Source organism: Rhamphochromis longiceps, linkage group LG17 (assembly GCF_057381845.1).
Source record: "Rhamphochromis longiceps isolate RC_006_pf linkage group LG17, R_longiceps_female_GT1.1, whole genome shotgun sequence".
Taxonomy (NCBI): Eukaryota; Metazoa; Chordata; class Actinopteri; order Cichliformes; family Cichlidae; genus Rhamphochromis; species Rhamphochromis longiceps.
In genome coordinates this window covers 30,734,298-30,756,785 of record NC_140573.1, presented here as the reverse complement: position 1 = coordinate 30,756,785, position 22,488 = coordinate 30,734,298, and the positions used below count along the sequence as shown (strand labels likewise).

Sequence of the window (22,488 nt, the reverse complement as noted above, 5' to 3'; positions counted from 1 at the left end):
TCTCATCAGCAGCTCAATCATTACCTCAGGTCATTACGCGAGCTAGATACATCATTAACCACCGCTATCATTAGACTCATTTTTTAACAGTTTAAGGTTAAAAGACTTTAATGCAACCTCATTGCACATGAACTGAAATATGTATTTGAACATAACTCTGGAGGTTCTTTAGTTAAAACTCAACTTCAGAGACACTTGGTACAGTTTTGTCTGTTTCAGACTGAACACGTCTGAAGGCAGTAGACCTGGCAGACAGAAAGGCAGTCTTTAGCTTTATAACTGACTAATTACACTGATTCATATAGGAATGTACTGTCTGTGCTGGCTTGTAACACTGGAAGGTTTTTTTTTTTAAAAGCTGCAACAATAAAGAGACTTCTGTTTGAATCCGATCAAAGCTGAAGGCCTCCCTGTCTTATTTTTTAATGAAATGTAGACAAGACAGACAGATTTTTCCTCATGTATGCTTGGTTATTCAACACTTCAAACATTGCACCCAAATACTAGAGTTAACTTGAGATATTCCTTCAAAAGTAAATTCAGGTTCAGTTTATTCCAAGTGAAGTCTCGACATAGCATTGGGCATGCTAGCAGTTTGGTTTAGCGGTTTAGTCCCAACTGAAATATTGTAGCATGCCTCATGAAATTTATCAGACATATTTCTGGAGCTGCTGTCCAGTCAAAAAGGGTGGCAGCGAAACTAAGAACCTGCAGATGTAGTTCCCAAGCTCTGCTTTGTAATCACTTGTATTAGCAAAAGTTAGCATGCTACTGTGAGGAGTAAAGTTGTAAAGATTTGACCTGCTCAATGTTACCATGTTGCATTAGTACAGTCATGGCAAAAATAAAATACACCCTTTTTCAATTCTTTATGCATATAAGTATAAAATAAAATAAAAATGTCCTCACCAGGTCTGAAAATGATCTATAATAAAGAGAGTGCTAGTCAGTTGGTTTGAGGTGTTTGTGCTGATATTCTGTGTTTAGTTTTCATCAGACATGGTGATATGCATTATGGCCAAACATCTCCACTTTGGTGTTGTATGTTTAAAGGCAACCAGATATCATGCTGGTCCACCGTGTCATTATACACTTTTTATTGAATTGTTAAAAGGACACAAATGCAGAAGTTGCAGTAAGCTGTAGTAAAAGCAGAGGGAAATATTTAATTTCAAGCCAACATGAAAATAATCAGAAGAAAGCATTTAAACAGACATTATTAACAAATTTACATGTGTGTATATGTATATTAGCCACTTAGTTAAATTGTTTCTGATCACTGAGGACCCTGGAAGGCACTGCATATGTTTTTTGCCTTTATTATCTCCCCCTGGTGGTAATGCAACTTCTGCATGCAGTTATGCAACTTCTGCATGTGTGTCCGTTTCACATTTTGAAGAGGCAAAGCATGAAATAGACACAATGTACTGTCTATAGATTTGTTTAAATGCATCTCTGCAAACTAAAGCCATGCTGCCATGTTCTCTTTAGAGAGTAAAGGTAGCCCTTCAATATAAGATATACTTGTTCTCTCTTTTTCGAATTGTTTTGCCCTAAACTTTAACATTTAACATGCTAACTGAAGCCTGTAGCTCTTGGCGTTTTGCAGTTTCTTTGAGCAGTTTCTCTCTTGCATGGTCTGATCTTTGGTAATGGATGAATTTTTTTAGTATGTCCAACTCTGGGAACATTAAACGCTGTCTTGAATGTTTTTCACTTGTGAATAATCTTTCTCACTGTAGAGTTCAATTTGCATGAAAATGGCCTTATAATCCTTCCCAGATTGATGGACAGCAACACTTGTTTCTTTAAGAACTTTCTTAAATTTCTTCCTTGGCATGTTAAAACACACCTGAATGCTCCAGACCAGCAAACTGCCAATGCTCTGGTTTTATAGATGTGCTTACACATCTGTTTTGATTATGTCCTGATAAAAAAATGTCCAACTTTCTTGGTGCATCCATGTCACAAAAGGAAATGAGTGAGTCGTCATGTTTTAATTAATTTTAAATTCAACACCAATTATAGCAGTTGCTTCCAAATGACATTGACTTTGAAAGTATTCCGTCCACCTTTTTATCCCGGCTTACGCCTTTAAGTGTCTCTTAGTGATCGATGAGTAGCCATAGGATGACAGAGGGAGTGCTGTCAAAGCCACAACAATGATGGATTGTTGTGATAGGAAGTGACTGTTGCTGCCAATGGCGGCCGTCTGCTATAAAAAGAGCGAGTCTTAAATAAAGTTTCTTCTATTGAAATAATAACCCAGCCAACAGTCTCTGTACTTTGAATTCTAAACGCCTTATCTACTATTACTCCAGAAGGAAGTGGCACACAAATATGATGAATTTTTCTGTATCGCTAGTAAATAATTGATGATTTGATGAAAGCCGTATTAGAGCCTTTGATGAATGAGATGAGGTAGCTTTATATCTAAACATGTGAATATTTTTTTATATTTGTTTTTATTTTATTTTTTTATTTGAAGTCAATCATTTGCCTATAAATATATTGGCATCTCTTGTCAAGCTGTTTCTTAATAATATTTTTTTTTTTTTTTTTTGAATGAGCAGGAGGCATTTCAGGCTAATGATGTCTTTACATGTTTCTGACATTAGTATAATGAGAAAGCGGGCTGGCTGTGGAAGGCTGGGCTCGAGTCGGTATACCCTGCAGTGATGAGAGAGCAGGAGAAAAGGAGACAGAGGCTATGTGTGTACTCCATGCATTGGAAATTATTCTCTCAGAGCAGAGGGAAGGAAACTTTGAAATGCACACAGGGAAAATTGCACAGGGGCTGTGTATATTTGTGTTTTACCCTGAAGAGGGATCAACTCCACATCTACTCTGCTGCTTTTTGGATTTTTGCAGAACACAGAAAGCTGGACCAGACAAGGCAGAGACAAGTGTGTGTGAAAGGGTGACAACATGATTAGATCAGTCCTCCGAAGGCAGTCTGTTTTCTTTCGGGTTTTTTTGGGGTTTTTTGTTTCTTTTTTTTTTGGGGGGGGGGGGGGGGGGGGGGTTGCAGTGTAATCTGCTTAAACTTGAAAAAGCACCTTAGTTGAAGAGGAGATACCAAATGTTTTCAGACAAAAGGAGCATTTTCTGAATAAAAAAAAAAACACACCTGTAAGCACAGGCCTGCCCTCTATGCTAATAGAGTTTTGTCTTATGTAGGATCCAGTAACTAAACAGCAAGAAGTACATTGCAGAAATAAAACTAACAGGATTTGGCAACAACTCGTATTTTTCTTTTTTCTTTTTGTACAAGCAGCCTGTGGCAAAACATCCCTCTTTGAGGACTACCACAGCTACTAGAATCGAGCAGAACAACCATCACTGTAGGAACACAAATGCTCGAAATATGACATTTGGAACACAGAAAGTGAATCTTCCTCTTGTCTTCTTCATCTTTTATTTTTAAGAAACCTGTTATAATCCCACTAGCAATAAAAAGCAGTTTTGTTTGGACTGGTGCAAAGACGCCAACAGCTCGCTCTCACAAACAATGCATTGCAAAGATATGCGCTAGATAAGAAAACATACAAAATATATTTGCTTTTGGTGTTTTGTTTTATTTTATTGTCATATTAAGCCGGGATTCGTCTTTGCCAAGAGGGAACACTGAACATCAGACAGACCAAACCTAAGTAAAGAATCCTAAAATGTAAACCTGGATTTGTAGAAATGTTCTCCTCAAGAGGGCACAGATTTTGTTCTTAAGCTTTATAACCATTCTCTCTCTTAGCTGTTGCTATAAATTACCATTTTAAAGTACTCTTAAGACTAAGAAATAAGTGTCCATGTCACACTAAGTTGTCTCATTTTGTGCTTAATGGAGTTTTTTCCACTGCACCAGTCTTGTATCTCCTAGCTTTGGGAGGAAATGTTGATTTAGGTTTTTTACTTCTCTTTATCTGGATTTTTGAATTATTTTAAAGCATCCCATTAATGTCTGTAATATGATTTTTGAGGCTGGGTCTCCCTTTGTGTTCATATTCAGGTTCTCTCCGTCCCTCATAGAAGACTAGTGTGCTGTAGTCGACTTTTTGAGGTGACAGACGTCAACAAGGCCCAAAAACAAGCAGCACACCAGCGAGAAGTCTTCCTCTTCAATGATCTCCTTGTGGTAAGTAGACGAAAAGCCTTACACTTTATTAAATTGACAATCATTATGAGATATTCAGTATAAAAATACTGTTTTCATCCTGAGAGTTTCTTTTTCCTTCTTCTGCACACAATCACACTTTGAAGTTGCTTATTTAGTTATGACAGCTGCAGTCCAACAATTCTTACTTTGGGTCCAGCTTTTCGCAGTGCTTGTCCTTTTTATGTTATTTCATAACTCTGGCATCTCCAGGCATTTCTTTTAATTATAGTAAGCAAATAATAATAATCAAAGATCTGTCCTCTACAGAGCTGCTTTAAAGGATGGTAATATAGTTTCATTTCACTTGAGGACAGCACAGATTAGCTGCTCATTTGATCCAAAGTTATATAGATGTGGGAATTATCAAAGGTTTAAATGTTGGACATAATGTTCTCATTAAGAGGCGCATAGGAGTTATCTATCCAATGTATTTAACTGACCTCATAATTATGTCAAATGCCACAACATACAGGAAAGGCAAAAAGCAGCATAGCCATATTACTTCACTTTCTATGGAGGCATAAAAGTAATTGGGACCTGCAGGAGAGGTTGTTAAAACTCAAATTTGAAGTAAAAGACTAAAGAAGCTATTGTCCAACATCACAGTGCAATTCTGTTCATTTGGCACTAAAAGTTAGCGGAGCGATATATTTCGCAAGGATGTCTTCTCGTGACAGCTTTGAAAGCGGGACAGAAGTTGTCTTTGAAAATTTTTCACTACGGGATGAAAGTGAAGGGGACTTCTCTTTGAATTTGGCCCCTGTTACAGCAGCTTGAAAATGTCAATAAGTGTTTAAAGTGCCAATGTGATGTATTGGTTTAATACGCCTTTCCTGGTAAATTATGCCTCACAGTAGTGCTGGAAAACAGATATGCCTCATCTTTCTCTATCTGGAAGGTCATTCAGTGGAAAAAAAAAGGAGCTCCATAACAGCCACGATATATCCTGATATAAGCACTGGCGCGCAATCTGAAACACTTGGAAGGTTGTAGTGTACATTAGTATTGACTATCCGCTCTCGATGTTGTCACGGCGGGGTGCGCCAGTGTGTTTTTTGAAACAGGACCCAAAAGCAGATGTGGTCGAGGAGTTGCAGGTTTAAACAGAAAGCGATCCTTTATTTGGATGATAGCAGGAGTTAAACATGGAACCCTAAGCAAACTAAAAAACACTAAGAAACAAACACTATGAAGTTCTATGACTAAAACAATGGTGGGGATAACAGACGACCTGACAATGACATTCAGAAAACAGAGGACTTAAATACACACGAGGCGATCAGGGGAAGTGGAGACACACGAGGAAACAGCTGACTTGGATATACATAATGATGCACAGGAAAGAGTAAAACTAACCACATGAACACAGAACACAAGACCCTTTTCAAAATAAAACAGGAAACATGCAGACTTAGACACGACAACACAAGCTTAACAGGCCTAACACACATGACAGACTAGACAAGGAACCAAACACAGAAACCAACGAGACAGATGATAAACAATCACTAACCTAAACCTCCACTGACCCCTAAATAAGAACAATACAAACTTATAACCAAACTAACATGAAAGCTTCAAAAATTACAAAATAAAACACAAAATGCTGGGTCAGAGACCCAGCCTGTGACAGATGTTTTTAAATGCTCAAATAGTTTGTTCTTTCGCAACTGCCTTTGATGTTGTTATGCAATATGGAAATCTCTGGCAAGATTTTTGGAAGTGTTCAGAACATGGAACAAGGAATTAAATAGGCAGTTCTGTCATTCAAACATTTTACTACAAGGCTCATGATGTTGTTTATTTCTACAGATCTTGAAGCTTTGTCCAAAGAAGAAGAGCTCCGCGGCCTACACTTTCTGCAAAGCCATGGGACTACTTGGCATGCAGTTTCACCTTTTTGAAAATGAATGTAAGTCACAATGCTGGTATGAAAAAAAATCCCCTCTTGATATCTCCTTAAGTCATTGCTAAAATCTACCATTTCCAAGCTTGCACAGAGAAAAAAATATCTGTCGAAATTCGAAGCGAACAAGGACTGTATAATTTGTTGCTTTATCTTAAAGGGCTTATTTTAAGCACAATAGTCTTTTTATTTTTTTCTGACAGCATCAAACTATTATCGGTTTTATTCCAATCTTGCATTTCAATTTCTGGAAATGTCATTCTCCCAGTCCCATTCAATACATGCTGCATGACATTTTTGCAAGCAAGCCCAAGTTTGCAGCTCAGAGTGACCTTTAGAAGTCTTTTTATGATCACACTTGTAACTAAGACACCCAGGAAAGTAGTTTAGATATGCCTTTCACTCAACAGTTTAATGTACTCCGCAGACTACCCCCATGGAATCACCATCCTCTCACCATTCGGATCAGACAAGAAGCAGGTATTAAACTTCTGTGCTCAAAGTGCCGAGGAGCTGCTCAAGTTTGTGGAAGACCTAAAGGAATCAATCGCAGAAGTGACGGAGATGGAACAGATACGCATCGAGTGTGAGAATCTTTCTAAATTGTCCATATCAAATTATAGAATTGATATAATTTGACAACAATAATTGTTGTTTTTACTTGGAATGATGTTGAGCGTTTGAGTATAATCGTCAACTTTGTGTCTATTCCTTTTGTAGCAATACTCCCTACAACTGAAGAAGGGTCAAATGCTATTACATTTTGCACCAAATCAATAATGTCATATCTTGGGGTGTTAGAGATCTTCTTAGATGTGAGAATCAATATGTCTTTTTTTTTCATTTTTCTTTTTTCTTTTTGGTATTATGCGCAAACTACTTGTCTGTGTCCCATCTGTGTGGTTTCAGACTGAGTTTTGAAAGAAAAAAAAACCTTCTGATGCACTGCAGCTCAAGCACACTGCAGGGGGGCAATGATACGGAGGTGAAAATAGGTCAGGGCTCCTCAAAGCAGCCAGGCATCTGACTTGCTCTAGACAATGAGTCACTGCAACACATGGACAACCTAAGTGTGTCCGCAGCCTAGCTTCTGCCAGTGGGCTTCAAAGAGAGGATCCCTGCTGGGTTTTGATGCAGTTGCCTTACCCTCGATAGAGCGGGAGGCCCTGCAGTCAAGGGGGAGCAGGCAACAACATACGGAGATAGGCAGGTGTTGACAGAAGGAAATTATTTTTCTCTTGGAGCTGTGTAAAGGCTGGAATAACTTGTGCTAAAACATAAGAGAGTGGATGTTGGGACACATTTATTATATTTGCAAAGGCAAACTTTTTTCTCAGGTGGTGATAGATAAACATTTTGAAAACAAGGAAGAGCTGTCACCTGAACAGACAAACTTCCCATCGTTTTCCTCCAAGGGGCTTGATTTTGTCAGCAGATTAGTAAACAGGCCTGCGGCAAGCTCACTTCTGTTTCGAGTTTCCCTCTTTGAATTTCTTTCCCCTCTCGCTGCTGTTTTTAATAAAGGTAAATTAAATATTGTCGTAATTCTTTGCCACCACAGAATTTCTTAGTTTCGCCACAGTTTAAACCAAATTACTGTACACAGAATTTTAAGCCCGAGCTAATAGTTACACCGACTGAGCGTGCCAGTGCAACAGCATTAAGCATGCAGGCTTATTATTCTTCAGATTTTTGCTGCTTCTTCTTCTTCTCATTATTATTCTTACTGATTGGCATTAAAGCTCACTATTTATTAGCTGTCAGATTTTATCTTCTTCTTATTATTATTGCTATTATTATTCCACCTAACATTTTGACATCCTTCAGCTTTGAGAACCTCCCACAGAAGTTATACCAAGATCCACAGCTCCAGTGAGAATAGTGGGCTCTGGCTTTTGATACCAATTTGTCATATAGATTTCCATATTTATAATTCAAAGTTTTTTTGGATTACAAGGCTTTGGATTTCTTTCCACAGGAGCAATTTAAGTTTCATAAAGAATTAGATTTAAAACAGAACAGTGTAGAGATATCGCCTAGAAAATACTTACTTTCACAAATGCCATTAAAGCCCAGCCTTTTCCCACCACCTTGCTTATAGCCAATAAATATAAAACAGGTTTTGGAATTTCACAATAAAATGTGAAACTTTTGTATTTTATACTTGGGAAGTCTCTGGCACTCGTGATGAATCAATTTTTCCGATATCACTTGTAACTTTTCTTCGAGACCCACTTCCATTGTTTCTCTCAGTTGTTTGGACAGTAGGCTCACACCTCCTGTTCTTTTTACAAGCTTTAGTCACCATAGCAACTGGTGACTGGTGTCACCCTTTCTCTCAATTTAAAACTCATCATGGCTGATCCAGTGGGGATCGGTGTGTCCTGTTTTTATTGATGCTTTGATGCAATTCATCACAACTGTTGTTCACTGTAAGATCAATTTTAGTCAAAGTATTATTGACTGACAGGTTTTACAGGAATTTTGCTAGACTTTCAAATGAAAAACTGCTTATCAGGGCTTGTAAATACCACTGGATTTTCAGGACTTTCAAAACGAAAGCTCAAAAGGGATAAAAAAAAAAAGGTAGCGGCTGCATTAGTGGTTCCTGTTATGACCACTATTATATAAACAAAATGAATTTACATGTTCTGTTCTTTCAAAATGAAATCCACTTCATAATAAAAATGACATTTGAACACTTTTCCAATAGTCCGATTCATACTCTGCATGTTTTTTTACCTTTCCAATAATTTTAGCCAAATTATACTTGACTGTCAAAATAAAACCTTAAAAAATATTAAAGGTGACTTTCAAGGCTTATAAAACATGACAGTTTTTATATATAATTCATTATCCTGAGGCTCCCTGAGTAGCTCAATTTATGCCTACTGCTGTGGCCTTTAAAAATAAAATGTCCCTGATATCTTTTCACTGTCTCTTTATCTAGCTAGAGGTACTTACATTAAGCTCCCAATACTTTTGCAACGTCCAGAAAAAAAATTCTTATTATCTGATGGTTCATCATAAATCATCATCCTGTTACATCCTGTTAACTGCTGACAACTCAAATGGCAGCAGGTACATTAGCACACTCAAAATTTCTTTTTCTTTTTTTCTTTTTTTTTTTTAGTTTTAGCTTTTTCTTACTTATACTCACCAACCACCTTCGGTACATCTTAGGTACACAGATATATATCAAGCCAAACAAGTGGCAACTCAATACGTGCAGATGTGGTGAAGATGACAGAGGTCAGAGGAGAGGCAACAGTAACTTGTTACAATCAAGGTATCCAAAAGAGCATTTCTGAATGCACAACACCCCCCTTAAAGCAAATTGGCAAAAGCAGCAAAACTATTAACAGCTGTTTGGCTAACAGCAAATTATTATTAAAGACAGTGAGAGATTGTTAACTATAGTATCTTCTCAATGCATGCTGCTAGGCACTGTTGAGATGTTGTTATGCCAGGCATGCATTCGCCTAAAACAGCTGGGCTTAAGTTTGGTTGGTCCAACTGCTGTACAGTCAATACTGAGACTGGTCTTTCCAGGGTTTAACTAAAGTTACACAGATCACTGACATTGATAACAGGGAATAGTCCTGCGTGTTAATCCAACTTTACATTATGGACATTTTCCCTCTTTAATACGGAAAAGTGCATATTAAAATCATAATGCTTTGGTAATGAGCCATAGTGTTTTAATAATGTTTAGTAATGAAAAAAAAAACATAATTATAGCCACTATAATAATTTTATTGAAAGTACAACTACATTTCAAACCAAGCAATCGTTTTATTGTTGGATTTTTCATCACTCATGGTAGATGTTGTATTGCACATGTGACTTTACAAGAAACATCCAAGTAAATTACTGATTCAGTTCAAATAAAGACTGTTATTTATATTTTTAGTTTTCTATCGATGGAACTTGAGCTTACTTTTTTTCCCCCCTTTCCGTTTATCTCTTAGTCTCAGAATGCGGACATGTTGTACCGCACCCTCAAAGTCTCACCTGGCAGTTTTGTGGCTCAGCATCAAAATTAGAATGCAGTGTTGTGTTGGAAACAAAACAACATTTAGTCATGATGATTGGAAATGACATGCAATTACCATCAAGTGTGAAGTTTAATTAGCGAGATGAAGAGGTGTGTGTTGAGACTGGAGAAGAGAGTGGGTGGGAGAAATGTGCATGAGTGTGTATGTGTGTGTGCTCGCTTTTGAAGGAAAAACATTTCCTGGTTAATTTTGTTGCTCTTACCCATCATCATCCACCAATCTATCAACTTCCTTTCTCTCTCTGTCATGGTGATTATGAGGATGATCATTTTTGTTTTCTGCTCTCTGCAGGGGAGCTGGAAAAGCAGCAGGGAGCCAAGACACACTCGGTAAAGAACAACGGCACACAGCTAGAGCTTCGCGGTAAACAGGGCTCCCCATCAGGTGTGTGTGTGTGTGTGTGTGTGTGTGTGTGTGTGTGTGTGTGTGTGTGTGTGTGTGTGTGTGTGTGTGTGTGTGTGTGTGTGTGTGTGTGTGTGTGTGCATACTGTTGCTTATTGAATCCCACTGGAGAGACACCAACTGCGCTGTTAATTTGTTTACCTGCTGCTGTTTTTATGAACTTGATCATATCTTCAAAAACTAGGCACTACCTGTAGCATTTAACATCAAGAACACTGTGTAATTTAAGATGTGTACAATGCTTGTAAAGACTGTAAATGCGCAAAAATCACCTTTAGCTAAGCCTCGCCTAGTTTCAGGTGTAGTTACTAGTCCTCCAAAGTCACATGAAATGGGGTATAGTCTTTCAAACAATGTCTTTCTCAAAGTAAACTAAACTGGGCTTCTCACTTCTACTTCTCTCTTTCACAGCTTACTAGTTGTTATGAAACTGTCTCATTTTAAAAAGAGAACCAGGTGAAAGGGTCTTAGAGCTACACTTAATGAATACAAGCTCAATAAATGAGAATTCAAATTAGATTTTTTTGTGTAACAGGGCTTTTTCTCCCCCCCTTGATCGTGAAAGAATGAAATATTCATAGTACTCACAATACTTTCTACACCATATTATGAATTACACTCAATGGCCTCTTCATTAGATATATCTGATCAACACCTTGCTAGCACAATTATCTAATCAGCCAATCACATGGCAGCAACTCAACTCAATGGTCAAGATGACCTGGTGAAGTTCAAACCAAACATTAAAATGGTGAAGGAATGTGATTTAGGGGACTCTGAAGGTGTTATGGTGATTAGTACTAAACGGCCTGGCCTTTTACAAACTGTTGATCTGCTGGGATTTTCCCATACAACCAGTTCTCTGGATTAAAATACCTTGTTGATGCCAGAGTTCAGCAGAGAAAGTCCAGAATAAGGAGGAATATATCTGATTGTACAACATGTCAAACCTTGAAGTAAATGGGCTACAGAAGCCAAAGACCCCAACATTCAATGGTAGGGTCCCAGCCACGTCAAAGAGGTCAAACCACCTCAAACTGGTTTCTTTAACATTTGCACTCTATGGGCTCTACATTCACCAGAGATCAAAAAATAGGTCGCTTTTGCGATGAAAATCTCATCATGCATGTGCAGCCAACAAATCTGCAACAACTGTGTGATGCTATTATGTCAATATGGACCAAAGTTTCCAGCCCCTGCTGAATCTGTGCCACTGAGTATTTAGGCAGCTCTGCAGGCAAAACAGAATCAAAATTGGAACTTAGCAAGGTGTATCTAATAAAGTGGCTAGTGAGTGTATCTGTCAAGGTTGTTGCCACTTGTCACGGTTTGGTGCTGTGGCGGACAGGATGAGGACCCAAATAGAAGGGTGAACTTAAAGAAGCAGCTGTATTGCACTGTGCAGACACTCGAAAGATAAACTCAGGACAAATTAAACTAAACCAGGAACTAAGAACTGAAACACTGGAAAACTAGGAACAATGAACTCAGAGCAATGGAAACCGGAAACACAAAGAAACCCGCACAGCAGATGGCGTGGTACAACACGGCAACAAGCGGAAGACTGAGGACTAAAATACACAGGCGGGATGACGAGAGGATGGGGAACAGGTGGAAATACAGCTGGGACTAATCAGACATAATAAGACAGAGGGAAAGCAAAACTCAAAACACTGAACACTGAACACAGGACACAAGGCTATCAAAGTAAAACGGGAAACAAGAGATATCCACGAAGACACAGACTTGACACTGACTGAGGAGACACAGGGAACAAGGAACACAGAGCACAGAAACAGAAAACAAGAGACTAGAATGAAACTAATGAAATCAAAGCCTTTTAATAACACAAAAACACTGGGTAACTGACCCAGGTACGACTATGCTGTTACTAGATCCAGCAGTAGATCCTAAAAAGTAGCCTAAAACCATGTAAAAGTTTTGCATTCATTTTTAAGTAATTTTAAAAATAAACTTTTATTTGTCATGAACACATAAGGTTGTATAACCAAAATCTTTTTATCGTCTATTCATGCTTCTCCCAAAATGCTGATGCTAAAGACATATGATAATAAACACTGTTTTATTGGGCACTCTTCTGAATGAGGTTACAAGGTGGCTTCTGGACAGCAGTTCAGTATGTGAGGCTCTGTGAGTGTGTTTGAATCATAGGTACACAGAAGGGAGAGAGGGACAGCCTGTGTTCTATAGCCATCCCAATAACTGCAAGCCATAGGATATTTCACATCTTTGAGTTCAAATTCAATAACTGCAACACCAAAACACAGGAGACATTATCTCTGGAAGTTCCTTACACTCATTCTGAACTGGAGCACTTGTTTCCATCCTTCCTTAGCATTCTTGTACTATGCTGCATCCAAGCTTGAAGATAGACACATTTGTTCCATTAGTAAAGCTTTAAAGTTGCATGAATGCAGTTGTGAGTGTGATGGTATTTCTAGGTGAATGATTTTCATTACTGGTATCTTGTGTTTATGTCATTTGTCCTCATAAGAGAGCTTGACATCAGTAGCATTTTCTTAATGTGTGAGGCTAACTAATTGCATGCATGGCATTATGATAAAGACACAGGAGAGCAGACTGTTTCATTTTAACACAGTGATGACTTGGAGGGTTAGCATTACTTGTAACAGGTTAAATTTATACTTTGTTAACATTTTTCCTATCTTGCAAGAGAGGATAAGTGATAGTTTTGGCTTTTTGTGGAGGGTAGCTTCCCCAACTCAAATAAAAAGAATAAATTCTGATGTGGCAGCATCACGGACTATAACTACAATTGATGTAAAGTTAATGGTGTTTATAGACTACCTCTACAGTAGCAAACATCCTTAAACTATGCTGTTTATGCCATTCCTTGAGATTTCAAGAGCCTGCCATGAAAAGTCACTGATGCTAAGCTCTGATTGTACATTTGCTTTTTAGAGAGGGGTTTACTGAATTTTCACTTGCTTCTAGAAGTTCTTCTGCATAATGATTGATTGCTTGCTTGCTTCAAGCAAGTCTAAAATTCCTTATCTTTATCTTGGAAAAAAAGAGTGATTTTGCCACCACCTTTGTCCCTTTTTCCCTTCTGTTTTCCCCCCTGCAGGACACCAGGAGATAGATGACAGAAGTGGACACAATGCAGTAGAGGTAAGTGCCTAATAATAGGCTTATGTCCCAAACAACAGGTAAGTGAGTGCAGTGAGAGTCTTTGCAGTGGCAGTATCGAGGTAGGACAAGATAAACTCAGGAGTATCTTTAGGATTAGAAGCGTCAAGCAAGTGTGGGTGAAGAGTGCGTGAGAGAACGAGTGCTGCTGGGTAATGTGCAGCGGGCATGTGAGGTAACCCAATCAAACAAAATATTAGATAAAAGGACTCCTTTGTCGTGTAAAAATTAAATATGATGGCTCGGGAGAATTAATACACTCACAGCGGTCAGAGCAGGTTGTCCTCACGCTGAAAACGCATCAGGCTTAAATATGATCTGGAAGCCAAAAAAAAGAAATAGGTTGTAATTAGTTTCGCAAGCTCAGGCAGAAATTGTGACTCCTTTGGGGCCTTTCAAGAAAACGAAGAAAAAAAAAGGCTGGGGAAAGCTGAGGACATGTGTGAAATGCATTTACTGTGTGTGTACCCGCATGCAGTATTGAGACCTTAATTAACACAGCAGCATGCAGGCGGATAATTTTAACGCTCATTTGACCTGGAATGGTCGCCTCCCCACCCTTTTGCCAGACCTCTGGGGGGAGGGGGACCTCTCGTGTGAACATTTTGTGCAAGAAACACAGGAAATGGAACTACACAGTATGTGTATCCTTGAAGCATCAGGTGACCTTTATTAGCCTCTGTTTTTTGTGGCTCTGGAGTTTAGGCTTGGATTGAAAAGCCAAATACACGGGGTCAATTTGACATTCAGTGGCTGTTTAATTCCACACAGCCACTGGTATATGTTACACTGTATGTCTTTTGCTCAGGTGCTGGCTCAAGCAAATATAATTCATAAGTTCTATCAGATGCTTCATAGTCATAATAATGAACTATTATCGGCTTTAATTTGAAAACATGTGCAGTCACATCATTGGCGTTATAGATTCCAGAGTGCTTGTGATACAAAAGCCATTCGACAAACTAGCAAGAAAAAATTAGAGTGCAAATCAAATTATAAGACTAAGATTTTAGCTGTAGTAAATTTGGACATACTCCAATCCCAACAATGTATTTTTTTCATCATTTCTTTGCACAGGGTTGGCTTCAGGTCATTCTCGTTCCATTTCTTTTTTTCATTTGTGTGCCTCAGGTCAGTTCTACCTCGGGTCAATCTTCATGGTTGTCTGAACTACCTTCACCAGCCATCTTGCTCTCTGCCATCCAGCCTACAGTAGCCTAAATGTCAGCCTCTGGTGGGGAGCCACTAGCTGTCCAAACACATTTATCTCAAAAACCAGGAGGGTCCACTCCAAAAAAGCCTCTTTATACTAGAGGCAGAAATCTAAGGATACCAAATCCTGCGGCAAGCTTTTAATCTTAGATTTGATAAGGTGATGAGATTCTAACGTTACTATCTGCCTCAGAGCAGTGACAACAAGCCGACTGTGTTGTTACAAAATGGCCGTTAGTTGTTTTTAAAATCCTGTTGTTGTCAGAGCCTTTAAGATTTCGAGAAAAAGTTTATTCAGTGCTGTGCACAGGTCTTGAGCCACCCTTTATTTCTTCATATTTTGCAAGGAACATGGCAAATAGGTGTGAAGATTTATTTAAACATGTGCAAAAATAAACGGAAACCTAACATATAAGTCAAAAAGTTTGTGTCTAACGTGCTTGAAAGTCAATATTTTAGATGAACACATTTATTCTTCAACACAGCCTGAACTCTCTTAGGTAAGCTTTGTTGTCATTTCTTTAAGTAGTCTTCGGGAATAGTTCTCCAGGCTTCTTGAAGGATATTCAGAACTCTTCTTTGGATTTTGACTGGCTTTTGTTCTATTTTCTGTCAAGATGATCCCCCACTGCTTCAGTAATGTTGAGGTCTGAGAGGACCTATGTCTGATAGTGTTCCATTGAGTGCTTTTATATGCAAGTCTTTGTATGATGCATAGAGCGAGAAGCAGGGTATACCCTGAACAGATTACCAGTCTGACGCAGGGCTACTGATGCTGATCTGAGCCAAAAGTTTTGGATTTGTTACTCTATAAGACTTTTTTTCCACCTCTTATTGCTTTTGCGCCAAGCTGCTGGACTTGTTGAGTGTAGAAGAACCAGATGTAAAAATCCAAATCTCTAATTACACCTGCTGCAAAATAATGGCTTTAGAGCCCAAAGACAAACTTGTGCTTAGTACAGATACATGCGAAGGCATCCTTTTGGGCTTAAACTAATGAGCTTTTTGTGATTCTTGACTAATTTGGACCATCTGTTAAACAAATCTATTTTTTACTGAGAAAAAAAACTTTTGAAAGGCACAAGAAAGTCATTTAAATCCTTCACTCTTTATCTGAAGTGATTTAGAGCTCACTGATACTGTATGGTAAGTCATCAAGAAGAAGTGACTCTTGGCACATTCAAAAGGAGAAAATGTTAATTGAGTTCTTTCGTACAAGAGTCACACCGACTGCTTTAAAAGAAGGGACGAACACTACTGTAAGACCTTTCTAACCTTAAGATACTTCAACTTCAAAGACTATTATATTCACACAGCCGGCATTCTGAAGAGGTTTGGTGGTAAAATGTTTTCTGATCGACACATTAAAACTGGAAGCATATGTAGATAGTTGTGCTGTGGTTAAGAAGCTCAAAATACATGTAAAAAGTCCCAAACTCTTAATATACACTATTATACACTTCCATGTAGGAGACTATGTACTGTGATAAAAGTCTTGAGTTATACTTTATTTCTTTATATTTTGCAGAAACCTAACTCCACCACATAACTCAAGGAATGAATCAGTGTTGTGTCTGCATATAACAAACAATTCTGCAAAGAAACTATTTTAAATGGTATCTTTAGGCACTTTGTAGCCTGTCAAAGCATAATTTGTTCTTTGTTCTTTAGCTGAATCCATGAAAAATTCAAATCATATCATATGCCTTTTATCCCCTGGAGAGCAATAAAAGAAAGTTTTGCAGTGATTCCCAAAGTATTTTTTGCCAAAAACGTGGGATATACCGTAGCGTGTCCAGAAAAAATATTTGAGAAAAAGGACCTGACAGAATTGTGCAACTGTTAGACAGAAAGCACATGTGTAGAAAAAGGTGCTGGTGTGAATGAGGCAAGTTGTACAAAGCAGCGCCAGTCCAGTTACTATGTAGCTAGGTTAGGAGACAGACATAACAGTGACTTTCTGCATGTGAAATATGCTGGAGGTTCTGTAATTTGTCTGGGGCTGCATTTCAGCTAGTGGTGTTGGGGATCTCCAGATTTTGATTCAGCATGCAATACCTTCTGAAATGTGTCTCATTGGCATACAGGTTCATTTTCATATATAGCTTCAGTATGACAGTCATCCCAAACACAGCCAATGCATTTAAAGCATATCTGATTGAAAAATCACATGATGGAACTCTTAGTCATGGATTGGTCTCCCCACTGCCTGAACCTTAACATTGTTGAAGCAGTGTGGGATCATCTTGACACAGAACAAAACAAAAGGGAGCCAACATCCAAATAAGAGCTTTCAATGTCCTTTAAGACCCCTAGAGAACTATCACTGAAGACTCGTCTAGCAGTCCACCCGACTTCCACGCTCAAATGTTAGATTTATATAAATACACCATCGGGGTACTTTTTGCATTAATTATCTCCACCGTACACAGTGTGCATTTCAGATTGTGCTCAGTTCCTTGAATTTCTTGCCATATGTTTTCGGAGATACACATTTCTGAAACTCTGAGACGTTATACAATTCTGTAAGTAGGCTGCATAAAAAAAGATAGTAAAGGAAGAGAGATAAAGGGGGGAAAAGCTGAGGGAAACTGCCTATAGAAATCAGAGTGCTGAAACAAATGGGACATCTGGAGGTTTGCATTCTAATTGATTGTTGCCTGTGGACGTCTGTGGTTGTCACTCTGCTCACTTCCTCTCCTCCTCTTCTTCCACCTCTCCCTCTTCTTCGTATGACCTTGGTCTATGTTCTGCTTACCTCGACCCACAAGTCTCCTCGTGTTCGCTGTCACCGTAGTGCCACACAGTGGTTTGGAAGGGAGACACGGGGGCCCTCAGTGTCCCCTTTGGAACCACCGGGACCGTCCTCTAGCATCGTTCTTATCCCCATTCCCCACCACTATTACCAATGACGCCAGTCACACACACTGGTGTTCCCAGCATCCAGCACTGTTCCCAGTACCTGTGGGGGTGGAGGGAGGGGAGAATATTGTAGTCACAGAATTTTACACCTCCACCGATCCTTAACACCTAAGCCCCCACGCATGCCCCGTGTGTGTGTGTGTGTGTGTGTGTGTGTGCTGTGCGTTCACTCCCCCCACAAAAAAAGAAAAAGAGGGCTTGACGGATTGTAGAGGAGGAACCAGTTTTATAACATTTGATGCTGTTCTCTTGGCTGTTTTCTAAACTAGGTGTCAATTCACAACAGGCTTCAGACGTACCAGCTCAGCAGCAGCATGGCTCGGAGCCCCGAGAGCGCGGCCCTTCTTAATCACCGGGGAGAGGTGCTTTTCCAGCAGGGGCCCCAGGGGGTAACCCAAGGGCCTGCGCCTCCACCACAGCACCTGCAGCTGCAGTCAGCGGCAAGCACTCCCGCCCATCATCTCCCCCTCCAGCAGCACCACCAGCCCTGTGTCAGCATGGCTGACCTGCGGCCTGAGGCGCTCATCCAGTGTCAGCAAATTGTCAAGGTCATCATGCTCGACAACAGCAGCCATGGACGCATGGAGGCCTTCCTCAGCCAAACGCCCACACACCACCACTACCAGCATCACCATCACCACAGCCACCATCAGCTTAGTCACTCCGCCATGTCCACCCCTGTCCGCTCGCCAAACGGTTCACACGGCAGCGACGGCCACCAGCCCCCACTGCCTCCCCCGCCTCCACCTTACAACCACCCGCACCAGTACATACCCCCAGACCCCCGCCTCAGTCTACACCGGACCCCAAGTGGCTCTCGGAGCATGGTGTAAATAAATGAATTCAAATTTTTCTCCCTGAAAGACAGACACATACTTCCACATAAACCCTATCACTTCTCTTCCTATCTAACAGTACATATTGTACATATATACATACAGATGAAGCTATAATGAAAAAAATAAAAATCCCACTTATATGCATAAATTTAAGGAAAAAAAGATTTAAAAAAAAATAAGGTTTTAAAAGAGATAAGAAGAAATATAGTGCGTATATAAAGTTTTACTTGATTCCACATGTATTTTGAAATATTATGTAGTTTTAACAAATTTCTATAACTTTTTGTCAGTTTTAACTCTAGAGAAAACTCACTGCTATTCACTTCATGGATGGATTCCTTCCAGTTCCAGTATTTATCAGCAACAACAGAAACACACGAATCCCTCAAATCTTTTGAATTTTTCTTGTAATGGATGGAAAGACATCAAGGATCTTCTGCTTCTGTTCGCTTTATCATCCCAAGCCTCATGCCTACTGTGCTGTATGTGCACACGTGCGCATAGCTGACACTTAACTGAAACTCTGTGCCAAAATACATATGCCTCCACTAAACACTGACTTCTTTGCACTTGACTAAATGCTAGGGCTAGAAGAAGAAAAAAACACACTACTCCTTTGCTTTGAGAAAATAGTCATTTCAGGCTTCTTGTTCAAGGAGCAAAAAAAAGAAAAAAAAAAAGAATAGCAAAACTGATATTTCATAAAAAGTTATCTACCCATTTGCGCTGTTGCTTATTTATTTATGTGATGGAGGGCCTTCTCTCTTCTCCACTCCCCCGGATTTAAAAAAAAAAAAAAAAGAAGCAAAAATGACATTCTCCCGATAAGCTGTCTTTGTCATCCTCTCCTCCGTTGTGTTGTGGCTTTCTATCTTCAGAAAACATTCTCACCCAATTGTTGCTCTCCATATATCATTCTACAGTGAAGGATGACAAGAACCAAAGGCGACCAATCATATAGATTGCTGCCGAGCCAAAAAAGTTAACCCAGGATGCTTCTGTTGATTGATGCTCGTCTCTTACTCTTCATGTCTAACATTATTAAGGCTTTCCAGGAATTCTTGCCCCTTTTGTCAGCTGATGGAGGGAAGGTTTTGTCTTGTTTTTCAACATTTTGAAAATGTCTCATCGTCTGAAATGGCTCTAAAGCTACAGTGGGTTCAGATGTAAAAAAAAAAACTGAAAAAAAACAACACAATGTGCTGTCATCGGTTATCAAATGTGTCGTCGCTATATGTTTTTTTTGTTCCAAGAACTCACCCGAGAATTTCTGTTAGGACGCTACACTTTTTAAATGTCGAGATGTGTGTTTATTTTAATTTGCCATTGTGCCATCATTGTGTGTTTTCCGTTGGTGGATAAATGTCGGGCAGAGTCCACCCACAAAACATCCAGACGCTGTCTCTTTACGTCGGTACGACTGCCAGCTTTTGTTCCAGATCCTTGTGACTGTTTTCTCTGCCGTGCTAACCTTTCATTTTGACATTTTCAAAAAGGCAAAAACTACATGGAGCTTATACTGCAAAAGCTGGCATTAGTGGCATTGTTTGTGCTGCTGGCTATCCTGCTTTAAATAAGAATGGAAGGGAGGGGAGAGAGAAAAAAGAATGCATTATCTGATCTCTTTCTATTTCACCTCAGCTTAGATTGTAAATACCACATTCACAGTCAGAAAGGACAAGCAAGCTACCTTTAGCCTCTTCAAATTGCTATTGCCCTGTCAAGCATCCGTCATTCTGAAATAGGTCAGCGACCGCCATAGCCTGAATGCGTTCATCTTTTATACATAACCCCCACCAGGTACTGTGAAATGGATGTTCAGTTAACTCTGTTCTCATCTGACCTCCATCTGTGTGATTTGTTGATTTATAATCACAGAGCCAATGCGGGGAGGTCTCTATCTCATCTGTCTGTCCTGTTCCACTTAGGATGTCACCCTGTGAAAAGACAGCGGTTGGACAAAAAACACAAACAAACAAACAAACAAAAAGCTTTCTGTTGTTGTGGTTGGCAGAGATGAGTGTGTGTGACCTACTCACAGTAGCATCCTAGCTTTCCTGTAAACAAATCCGTCCTCGCTCCTGTTTATCCCCGTAATTGCTTTTGTTATTATTTCATAACACAATGAGAGGAATTACAGCTTTCAAAATGAATCAAGAGCTGTGATGATTCATTTAACACATTTACTGGCTACATTGTAGAAATGAACTTTTGAAGGTTATGTAATAAAATTTAGAAACTATTCTACTATTATGAATTTTACCTTGATTGATGATGATTGTACGGTTGCTGATTTATTTGTTTGAATCAGCTTTCAGAAATTACATGATTGATTTTTTTCTTCTTCTCATGCATGTCAGTTCCAAAGCTTATTGAACCCTTACTCCCAAAATCTGGAATTTGTGTATGAAAGACTTTGCTGTGGGAGGTCAATTTTTTTTTTGTCATGATGAAAATGAAAATTTTTGTGGTGGAATTTAAAAAACAGACATGGATTTTTATTCTTTTTTTTTTTTTGTTACGATGACAAACACCCCTTCAAATACAAATACGAATGGCTTCTTTGGGCAAATATGTTTTTGTGCCTCGAGGCAAATCAAATGCCTCTTTCATGGCCATTTTTGCTTGTTTTGTCTTATTTCTATGTATGTTATGACCCTTTCTTCATGGTTGCACATTTTAGTCGAAAGATATGCTGCGTGTGCAAGAAACATAAATATGAGGCGCACTGAAAATGACAGATTTACATTTGCAGGGAAACTAATGTAGCATTTGGGGAGTGTAGCAGATGATATGGAAGTGCAGTAGTGGGTACCTTTCATGAAGAAACTCACAAAAGGGCTCTGCCATACCAGTACATTGCTTCATGAATGACATGTGAATCTTGTCTGGCTTTTCACCACTGTGTTTGCTCATACTAGTAAAAGAAATACAAATAGAGGAAATATTTATGGATAGACAGGTGGAAACTGAGTGCAACATGAACCATCATCTCCCTCAGTTGGCTTTAAAAACCCTCCCTGTCTTTGCGGTATATTAACATGCAATTAAAGATGATTTAAGTCTATACATCACAATGGTTTGCTTTGTTATTGGATTCAGTGGCAAGATCAGTATACTCTGAATTGCCGGGAAAATGCTTATTTTGAAATGTTACACATCACTCAACACAGCATTTTACCTTCACACACTATAAACCCGCACACATAGTTTTCCTCCTACTTTGAGTTTTATGACAAGTAATACAATAGCTAAAGAATACATGGAACAATGAATCATAACACTACTTTTATGTGAGGTGTTTGCTTCTAGTAGTAAATCCACATACTGTAAGTTTGACTTCAGTTTTATGTCACCATGTGGAACTTATCTTTATTAGTGAGTCTTATTGTTTTCAGTAACAAGCAGGTGTTTTCTCTGAAAAAGTAAACTACCTGCCAAGGAAGAGATAGTGAGTAGAACAGTGGTTGATATCACAGTGTGAAAACAGCAGCAAAATAGCAAGATATGTACATTGATTATGGGGGAGAGCAAAAAAGAGCCAACAGGAGTCAGCTGGTTTGTCAAACTTGCAACTACGCTCAACATGAGTGGGAGTGGGTAAGAATACCTCATTGTTTTTATACACCGAGAGACAGCAAAAGAAGACATTTTTATCATTATAAATTATTCTGTTTTTGTCACAAAAATTTTGATCTGAGTATATCTGTTGCAAATTTACAAACCGCGTGGACTAGCATGTCCATGCATGGAAATACAGAAAATAAAGCAATGCTGTACTTTAAGTAACACCAGAAATCATGACTGGTGCCAGTGCTGGAGGTA

The 22,488-nt window shown here is 39.1% G+C and overlaps 1 protein-coding gene across 1 annotated transcript in view; it reads left to right on the top strand.

Annotated features, from left to right (window-relative positions):
* iqsec3a (IQ motif and Sec7 domain ArfGEF 3a) overlaps nt 1-22,056 on the top strand; it is a 126,838-nt gene extending 104,782 nt beyond the window's left edge. The window contains exons 9-14 of the mRNA XM_085386312.1: nt 4,007-4,132; nt 5,966-6,065; nt 6,487-6,645; nt 10,409-10,501; nt 13,629-13,672; nt 18,094-22,056. Of these exons, the coding sequence (XP_085242438.1) occupies nt 4,007-4,132; nt 5,966-6,065; nt 6,487-6,645; nt 10,409-10,501; nt 13,629-13,672; nt 18,094-18,657 (1,086 nt within the window). The 3' untranslated portion in view covers nt 18,658-22,056. The remainder of the gene's footprint in view (nt 1-4,006; nt 4,133-5,965; nt 6,066-6,486; nt 6,646-10,408; nt 10,502-13,628; nt 13,673-18,093) is intronic.
* Nucleotides 22,057-22,488: the final 432 nt, after the last annotated feature.